The following is a 10,000-nucleotide window of genomic DNA, read 5'->3' as shown; positions in this document are numbered from 1 at the left end:
CACAATCCGCGTGATCCGCCCGCCGCAGAACCCCCACTTGGTATACTAATTGTAATGGAGGACGATTCCGCGTTGGAATACATACGATCAATTGCAAAGAGAGTGCAATTCATTGAAGACAAGCTAACGGAGCATGTTACACAAATGTGTAACCTTGTCACGGGGCTCGAATTACCTGCCGCTGCATATCAGAACGAATCAACAGGAAATCACTTGAAAGATATTTACTGGAGCTTAAAGCTTCATCTTCTCTTTCACCTTGGAGTAGAGGCTGCGACAAAGCACCCAGAACTCAAGGATTTGGGTTTACGGCTTCAACTCACAGACAAGGAATTAGCCTATCTTCCGAATGAAACGTCTGCTCATGATCCTGGAAGCATATTCTTGAAAATCGTAAGCAGATATTTAACTAAATTGTTTCATATTATGTGAAGATTTTACTTCATTTCTGAGCTATTGTTGGTTTTTCAGTTTGCATAGTTTGTGACGGCAACGACTACAATCTTTGGCAGACACAAGATTAGTTTTCATCTGTGCATGATCTTTATGTATGGATAAAATCGGTTGACACCGTTACACTCCGTTACACAATTGAGCTCGAAAACGAAAGACACGCACAATAGCACCCCTTCGCTTTTCCTGAAGTTGTAAATGGCAAAATCAATTTGCAGTCGTAGCGATAGCTATTTTCTTCGAAAATTATTGGGTCATTTACTTAATTTCTTGAAATCTCTGATATATACTTGTTTAATTTCTTCCAGGGATGGCGTCGCAGTGGTGCGGAAGGCAGGGCTCGCCTCCCACCAATGTGACCCGGGTTAGACTTGGCATCACATGTTTGTCCGGGTACTACGGTTTCCCCTCTCCCCAAAATACCAACCTAAGATTTGATTTGATATCTGTACAGAGTCCAAATTAGTGCCTCAGCGTATAAATACACCAGACACATAGGGTGCGTTTTTTTTGGGAAAACCCGGAAACGGATTCTTGAATTCAACGATCATGAATCCAATGTATCCACACTTGAGGAGGATACTTTGGATCAAATTTAAATCCGAATTTTTGAGATTCACCACTTCAGAGTTTTTTTGGGAAAGGATTTAGAAAAAGTATGACAAGCAGTTTTCCATGCAAAAAGGATACACTACAGCTACCGCTCATGACAGTTTAGTCCCAATGTTTTTCTTGCGCCACTTTTACCGTACGATCAAAGACACGAATACGTAGAAAATAGTTAGGTTTTCTTGCAAATTTCACACCAGAAATTACACTAAAAGTTTCTTGACAGCAATAATATTGTTACATTTTCAAAAACGGTGGCCACATTGCTGTAAAAATTGACCTTACGTTTCCTTTAGTTTCTATTTCATTTAATCACTTTCACCACAACAGAGAAACAGGCTGTGGTGGGGGTCGCACAACAGAGCGAGGCTCCAAATTAAGTGCGCCCTTTTTACCCTCCCAACCATGATATACCACAGAAGACAGACCACAACACCGGGAACTACATGCCCTACTCTTTGCGACAAGTGTGAGGCTTCTTTTACGTCCCACAGGATTATGAACATTGAAGGGTTGTGAGACGGGACCTCCGGCTTATCGTTCGTATCCGAGAAGACTAGAGAGTCTAACCATTTGCAGATGTAATTACAAAGGCAGCACTTTCTCCTCAGTTATTTAAAGACCCTGAGTGTTGGTCATTCCAACACCTGGACATTGGACATTCCTTCACCTGGGCCCTCCTGGACACATTGAATTCTGTGAACAACCAATTTTGTTGTTGTTGTTGTAAACTATATTTAAAAGTTGGGGCAGCTGTAGCCTGGTACACAGCCGTTTTGTGGGGAGGAGCGTTGCGTGACGACTAGGGCAGCTGTAGTGTCAACTGTTCTCAGAAGTCTCACCTCGCTCGTATAAAAGGAGATGTGATAGAATGAATGCCATTCTGTCAATCAAGCGAGTAGCTGCAGTTTAGAAATGGCTGACCAGGGCGAACAAGTTCCACAGGTTCCGGCAGGCGAAAACCTTCAAGCTGCTCAAGCAGTCGCCGTCGCGCATCCGCCGCTGCCTCCACCTCCACAGAACCAAGAAGAGCCTGCTAATCCAAATCCTGGTCAAAACGCCGCAGGGGAACAGGTTACGTTAGAGGTTTGTTCAGCGTTTTGTTTTGACGTTTCCAGCACGTGTTCTTGCATATTGTATTTCCGTGGCAGTTTTGAATTTATTTTCAGTTCGTGTTATTCCCTGTTTCAAAACGTTTAGTTTTTAGCTTAGTGGGCAATTCTCGGCTCCGGTTTTGTATTTTGCCCTGCTGATAACGTGTGGCTTGGTTGCCTTGCGGGCAATTTTAAATTGAACTCTTCAAGGTCACATTCTGACCTGCTTGACTTACAGTTCCTGTTTTGCTCTGCTGATAACGGGCAGCCTCGCTGCTTTGCTAGCAAGTTTACTGAAGTTTGTTGCTGACACTTTTTGTGCCCTACTTCGAAACGTGTAGCTTTCTAGCTTTGAGGGCAACTCTTAGTTGATTTTCCAGTTTCTATTATGCCCTGCTGATTACGTCTAGCTTAGTTGCTTCGCGGGCAGATTTAAATTTATTTCCAGTTTATTTTGTGCCCTGCTGGTAAACGTGTAGCTTTCAAGCTTCGCGGGCAACTTCAAGTTGGCTTTTCATGCATGTTATGCCCTGCATAGAAACGGGTAACTTGGTTGCTTCGCGGGCAATTTTAAGTTTGTTTCCAGTTTCGGTTATATACTGTGCCCTGCTTCAAAACGTGTAGCTTTCAGGCTTCGCGGGCACTTTTACGTTGGCTTTTTATGTATTTCATGCCCTGCTGATCACGTTTGGCTTAGTTGCTTTGCGGGCTGTTTTAATCTTGCTTCTAAGTTTTGTTGTGTCCTGCTTTGAAACGTGTAACTTCTTCTTTGCGGGCGATTTAGAATTCACTTTCCTTTTCACTTTATGCCCCACTGAAACTTTTAGCTTAACCTTTTGCGGGCAGTTAGAAGTTTTCCTGGTTATGTTATGCCCTGCTTCTAAACGTTTACGTTTTTAGCTTTGTGGGCAACTTGAAGTTCACTTTCCCTTTTAATCATTACGCCCTGATGATTATGCGTTATTCTCGTTCTTCTCTAGCTCCGCGGATTTTCTGTTTGTTTACTTCGACGCGTACTCCAGCAAAGGGCCGGTTATTGTTTTAGTGCGATCCTTGTTTAATTTTCGTTCTTAATTTTGAATTGTTGTTTTCATTCCTGAATGCTTGTCTCACTTTAATTGTTTTATTTTCGTGTTGTTCTATGCTTATTGTTACATTTAAATTCCAATCATGTTGGAATAAGAGGTGCGCTGCCGATTTACCCGGCTTATTTATCTAGCACAATGTATTCATTTTTTAATATTTCTATCATCAAAGAATAGTATGGAAAGCAGCACTCAATAATTTTGCAACAGATTGAAAATATATTGATGATGTTTCTTTGAGTATTTCGCGCTGTCAGTATAATAATTTTTAATTTTTCCCCTTGGCATCGAATGCAATCGCTTCACTCCCCCTTTCCCTTTTCTTTTCCATACTTAGGCTTTGCAAGCGAGGATTAAGTTTTTAGAGAATGCGCATGGGACCTCTGTACAGGCGTTGATAAACCGCATAATCCATTATGGTAGCCGCCGATTAGAAGACTTCGACAAATATGAAGCAGTGCCCCTCGCAGAAGAGCTCGTCACTGTGGCGAAGACCACTGGCCATGCAAAGGCGGCCAGCTATGACATCATTGCAACCACCCTCAGGGAGAAAATCCATGTGTCGAAAGAGCAATTTAAGGCTTACTTCCTGGCTCTTTTGGCAGATAAAGAGTTTACAAGGATCTTTGATGCCATCTCTAAAGTCGATAAGTCATTTACACGTCCTGTGCTATATTTTCGTACTCAGGGGAGAGGTAATCAAAGGTTTTCCTCTTCCAATCCTCGAGTCACCTGCTATAGGTGCAGAACCCCCGGCCACAAGTCTACACAATGTTGGAAGCGATCTCCGACGGCCCGCTATGTTCCTTCAAGCGGTTCAGGTCAAAACCAACCCCAACCGGCAACTCAGTAGCAATACCCTCCTTTTGTATGAGTTTGGGTTCTATTAAAGTCAACCCAACACCATAACCATATCTCTTCTTTATATCTATATGTGTATGTTCTACCCAACTCCCCCCTCTCCCAGGTTAGGCGTTACCTTATAAAACTTTGTTTATCAATTTTTTATCTCCCTTTTTTCCCTCGGATGACATTCACAAAGGGAAGCTCACTTGCCCTTTCGGATAACCGGGGCTGAGTTTGTCATTCCCTGGGCCCACAATTTCTCTTTTTCTTTTCACTTTAGCTCGTGAACCCTTGCTTTCACGACTGGGAAATGTGTCCTTGTCTCAACCCCAACGCGGTTAGCATTAATGAATTTCAGTGGATAAACATCGGTGGATCTGTTGTTGATAGCGCCCATGGGATGGCGAACAATGCCCATATCTCTGATGACGATATCGCCCAAGTCTTGCAAGGAAATGTATTGGCGGATATGTCTCGCTTTGTTTTCCGAGATCCAGATCATTTCCGGGCGGGGGAACTTCATCGCCATGCGTCACAATGGAATACCTTGTTAGATGATCTGAACGACAAGCGCTTCTCTGAAGTCCGTGACTGGATTAATAACAGTGTAGACGTAACAAAATTTTTTTGGCCGTTCAAAGGTAGTTACAAAGGAAAGAATTATGAGTGTAGCAGTCCACCACTTTGTATTCTTCCCAATCTTCCATCATGCAAGCCTTTTGCCTCGTTTATATCTGATACACTCCAGGACCGTTTGCGTTCTGGCGCTATTTCTTTGTGGGGCAAAGTTGGAGAATGCATCCCACCTCACCTCGTTTTGCCTCTTACGGTAGAGCCTAGCAAGCCGCGTCTCTGTAACGATGATAGATTCCTTAATATCTGGATCGAAGACCGTCCGTTTTCCCTGGATAGCGTTCAACGTTTGCCTAAGTATGTTGATAAAGGATTTTATTAGACAGTATGTGATGATAAGTCTGGATACGACCACATCAAGCCTCACCCTTCCAGTCGTTTCCAGTGGGGAGGCTGGTACTTTGTGAGTGAGTGTATTCCTTTCGGCTGGAAATCCTCCGCATACATTTATCATACGACTGGTCTTGTCGCGTCGCGTAAGCTGCGTTCGTGGAACATTCCGTCATCATTGCACATTGACGACCGCCATAATGGCCAATTATCATTTCCGGGTGGCACTGAACTTGCCATCCGCCTATCAAGCTCTCGCTTCTGGGGATAAAGTAAATTTTGCTCTGGCACTCGCAGGTATTTTCCTCAGGTGTTACATCTTAACTTCCCTTGGCTACGTTATAGGCCTGGCAAAGTCTAAACTTACCCTTCAAAAGCAGGTCCCATACCTTGGTTTTGTCATCGATTCGGCACTATAGGCTTTTACTTTGTTGCCTCTCAAAAAGGAAAAGTTTCTTCGTGTCGTCAAGGAGACATTACCTCGTGACACCTTAGATATATTAACTCTGCAAAGGCTCAGCGGAAAATGCATGTCTCTGAGCTTGGCAGTTCCGGGTGCAAGGCTTTATGTTAATGAAATTAACCTAGCTGTGTCTCGCGCTACTCGCTCTTCGCGACCAGTAAAGATGGCTCCAGCCCTGAGGAATGAGATTGAGCACTGGCTCTTCCTTGAGTCCTGGGACGGGTTTCTTCCTTGGCGATCTGAAAAACACACATATGTCGGGCTGTTCTCCGACGCATCTCGCTTCGCTTGGGGAGGTGCGTTGAGCCCGAATGCCATTGAAGCGAATGTTCGTGATTACTGGGAAGCCTCAACAATACAAGCCGATATCGTCACTAAGGAGACCTTGGCATTAAATTACGTCCTTGAGTCATTCGCTGAAACCATCGAAAACTCATGGGTCGACGTCTTTGTCGACAGTTTGGTTCTGATCCGTTCATGGAACCGACAGGGTTCTCATTCTCAATCGCTTTCAGGTGCCTTCAATATCGATTTGCACCTTGCCTTTGTCCCTAGTTCCCAGAACCAGACCGACTCCTTCTCGCGATGCCTTAGCCTGCAGGATGCCAAATTGTGCCCATCTCTATGGATGGTAGTATAAGAATTTTATGGCGGCCAAAATGGACACTCTGTGGACCTTATGGCACGTCCCTCAAACGCCCAATCTGACTTATCGGGTGTTAAGTTGCCGTTCTTCTCTGAGAATCTTCTCCCGGGATCTCTGGGAGTCAACATGTTCGCACAGTCTCCTGACCTCTACCATGTCTCTGTATTAAAGAACCCATACGTCTTCCCACCCATCTGCCTGATACCTCATGTTATCAAGTATATGAGAAGCTTGCGACTGTGGTACACCATCGTAGTACCCGACGTGTGCCCAAGGCGTTTTTGGTGGCCATTATTAGCATCCTCATGTTCTTCACGATACCTCTTAGCTGTTGCTGGAACTGTTGGGGCTCTCCTCACGCCGTGTAAGAATGGATTTTTAAACAATTGGCCTATCCCTTAGGATCTCTGGGTGTTCCGTCTCTGATAAGCAAGTGGTGCCTCTTGGCTAGGGCTTTCACGCTAATATCCTACGATATAACAATGACTTTGTAATTTAAAGCATATCTTTGTATGAACAATTATCACTTGCAGAATGGAGGAAATAATCAAGCAAACAACTCTCCGAGCAAACTTTATATGTTTTCAAGTATGTTTTTTCGCCCTTTTGGTCTGCTTCAGTACTTCCTTCTATGCAAATTGAAATGAATGCTGTGAATAAAGAATTGTTCACAATTATGTCTTTTCACAGTTAGTTTTGTACCTACACATATATTTATATATTCAAAATGGAAATACAATAAATAATAATAATAAATTTAAAGTGAAATAAAATAAATAAATAAATTTCAACAAAATGGACAGGATACATCCCTTTTCCATATCTTTTCATATTCTTTAGGACCTTCCTTCAGCCGCTATGCGAGCGTTTGTTCCGGCTGTGTCGTGTCCTTCCTGCAGGCCATCCCAATGACAACCTGTTCCTTTTCTGCCAGATGTGCGGCTATCGCAGGAAGACGGTCCCTCAAAAGGTCCCCAGTTCCAAAATCTCTGTAAACCTTCAGGCCATAGATGACCGTAAAGAACATCTGAAAAAAGCCTCCCTCCGCTATATGAGTCGGAAAATTGCGGAGCGGCCGATTAACCCATCCGGCCTATTTGTATTGGCGCGAGACCAGGCGTTTTTCAAAGCATTATTCTTTAGTGGTGATCGTGGTTCAGATCTGGGCATGGTAAGAACAGAAGAGATCTTGAGTTTTCCCCAGGGCGATGGGCTGTTGTTTAATCATGTATGGGGAAAAACCCTGCGAGATGGCGCTTCCAATGTATTCGGAATTCGGCAACATCCTAACCCTGAGTTGTGTCCAGTTAAAGCCATTGAAACATATGTAGCCGTAGCCTCTGAGTTACAGGTTTCCGTAACTAACGGCTTCTTGTTTCGTCCAACCAATCATCAAGGTCATATTGTGAACAAGCCTTTTCGCTTGAAGCTGTTCAGCGGAGGCTCGCTTGACGCTGTATTTCAAAGAAGCGCACATCGACGACGGAGAAACGCTGCACAGCTTCCGTTCGGGCTCAGCTATAACATTAGCATTATCTGGCTCCCAGTTGGCGGACATCATGTCTCATGTAGGGTGGAACAACAAAGAAGCTGCTATTTACAACATGAAACTGGCGGAGGTTCTTCGTATAGACAGTCCATTTCATTTGTTGTCTGCAGACTGTTCAGCGACGTTGGCTCTAACAGAGAACGACATTGAAATCAACCGTCTGAAAAACTTTGTATCCGCCTTTCCACACACTTCCTAATTATTCTACGTCATGTTGTGATTTTTAGGATGGGGGCTTTGAGTTTGGGAGACTGAGAACGGGAATGTCCTCTGGTCCTGTGTTTTGGGACTTTAGGACACGCTTTAACATAGAGACTGTCGATGCCCAATCTCAAGCAAGCGTGAGAGAGAGAACGGTGAGAATAAAATACTATTCTCAGCGGTCTCACCTCGCACGTATAAAAGGAGATGTGATAAAATGTATGCCATTCTGTCGATCAAGCGAAGTGTTGTAGTACAGTATTTTACCCTGGCGTTCTCTCTTTTGCCAATCATCAGGTTTCGTCCTGTTTTCCGTACCCAAACCCTTCCCTTTTCCTCTTCAGAACATTCATTAACGGGACGATACTGTCGGTGCCCAATCTCAAGCAAGCGTGAGAGAGAGAGAACGGTGAGAGTAAAATACTATTATTAGTATTGTCATACCAGTGAGTACAGTTATTCCTTGTGAGTCATTTCAAAAGACCTACTTAATGTGTGAATACTGAAGTGGGTAGGAAATGCCTTGGCATTAAGCTCCGGTCAAACGTAAAATGTTTAGTGACCAAACATGATGTTTGATCGTGTTTCGACACATTTAATTTCGGAAGTTGTATGTAAAAGCATACATACATACGTTTTCGTTAACTTGTTACGCTACGAGTTTTTAGAACGACGCTCACACATATTGTCTCGTTTCTTTTGTTGTTTTTTTTTTTTTTTTGTAGTTAGTACGAGCTTCACTGCGTTCATGTTTTAACTTGACTATACTGTACATGCAAGACTACGGACGTCGTATTTAAAACCGCACATACAAGCTTTACTGTTAACTTTTTACAGCAAGGGTTTTTAGAACGACGCAAACACAAATTGTCTCGTTTGTTTGTAGTTAGTGCGTTCATGTTTTAACTCGACTAATGATTACGGACGTCGTATTTAAAATCGCACGTACATGCGTTGCTGTTAACTTTTTACGGCACGGGTTATTTTAGAACAACTCCTACACACTGTCTCATTTGTTGTGGTTTGCTCTGATCAAACTGAGATGGCCAAAGAAAAAAGTATATTATTATTATTATTCATGAAAAGTTTCAATATCGTGCATCCGTTATTAATATTCTACAGCAAAAGCCGCAAATGCGCTTCAAAAAATATTTCAGAGGAGTGAACCGATGCAATCCTCCCAAATGCTATGCCTTCTCAAACTTCACTGCATCAGTCAATTAATTTACTCGTGTAGCTATGTCACGATGGTCCCACCAATTACAATGTCGGGAATATCTCTTCCATCTCCAGACATGCAGAAACGGCGGCTTACAAATCTTTGTTATACTGTCGTTGATTCCCTACCCTGGGTGCCAGAGGAATTTTATTTTTCAAGGTGGGAGAGAACGTAGTCTCCCTCGCAGCCGTTTTTAGTCTCGTCACGCAACGCTCCTCCCCACAAACGGCTGCTCACATTCGAACAACATTCCTTTCTGCCACTTCAACCAATCATCATTCGGGTTACAAATGTTGAGAACTCGGCGCGCCAAAGTAATCTAACCAATCATATTGTTTGTTTCATCTTGGAGTTCAAAGCTATCAAAATGGCGACCTTTGAAGAAGCGTTTGATGTTGTTAGTAATACATTTAGAATTCCTAGCTTAAATGCGCAGCAAAAAACTGGAATTAGGAAAATAGTTGAGGAAAAAAAGGATGTATTTGTCAACCTTCCTACTGGTTTCGGGAAATCTCTCTTGTATCAAGCACTACCACTCGTGTTTGATCTGACCTCACAAGAGCCTGGTCATATCGTCGTCGTTGTCTCACCATTGATAAGCCTTATGGAGGACCAAGTGTCCCATTTGAAGGGGCTAGGGCTAAAAGCAGTTAACATAAGTTCACTTGAGGAAGGTGAAGGCACTCGTGTTGAAAGCGGCGAATATTCCTTAGTTTACGGATCACCTGAAGCGTGGCTGAAGAACGAACAGTGGAGATTTATGCTGACGAACTCTGTATATTCCAAAAAACTCTGCGCCATTGCAGTCGATGAAGCCCATGTTGTAAGACAGTGGTAAGAGTGAGAATAAAAACGAGTTTACAGCAATGTAC

At 43.3% G+C, this 10,000-nt stretch overlaps 2 protein-coding genes across 6 annotated transcripts in view; both read left to right on the top strand.

Moving 5' to 3' along the window:
• LOC138000294 (uncharacterized) overlaps positions 1–10,000 on the top strand; it is a 39,301-nt gene that overhangs the window by 13,787 nt on the left and 15,514 nt on the right. The window contains exons 1-2 of one of the 5 annotated variants that reach the window (XM_068846612.1): positions 1–393; positions 1,557–2,148. The exon at positions 1–393 is cut by the window's left edge and continues 124 nt beyond it. The exons of 1 other annotated variant lie outside the window; for it this stretch is intronic. The gene's annotated coding sequence lies outside the window, so the exon portion shown is untranslated. Of the gene's footprint in view, positions 394–1,179; positions 2,149–8,253; positions 8,319–10,000 lie in introns of those variants that run through there. 3 more of the 5 variants (XM_068846610.1, XM_068846608.1, XM_068846611.1) reach the window with 3 other exon arrangements.
• LOC137999097 (ATP-dependent helicase wrn-1-like) overlaps positions 9,304–10,000 on the top strand; it is a 3,131-nt gene continuing 2,434 nt past the window's right edge. Inside the window, exon 1 of the mRNA XM_068844930.1 lies at positions 9,304–9,962. Coding sequence (XP_068701031.1) covers positions 9,496–9,962 — 467 coding nt within the window. The 5' untranslated portion in view covers positions 9,304–9,495. The remainder of the gene's footprint in view (positions 9,963–10,000) is intronic.

The sequence above is a fragment of the Montipora foliosa genome, chromosome 4 (assembly GCF_036669935.1).
Source record: "Montipora foliosa isolate CH-2021 chromosome 4, ASM3666993v2, whole genome shotgun sequence".
NCBI classification, from domain to species: domain Eukaryota; kingdom Metazoa; phylum Cnidaria; class Anthozoa; order Scleractinia; family Acroporidae; genus Montipora; species Montipora foliosa.
Note: the sequence above shows the minus strand (reverse complement) of the source record. Positions and strands in the feature narration are given on the sequence as shown.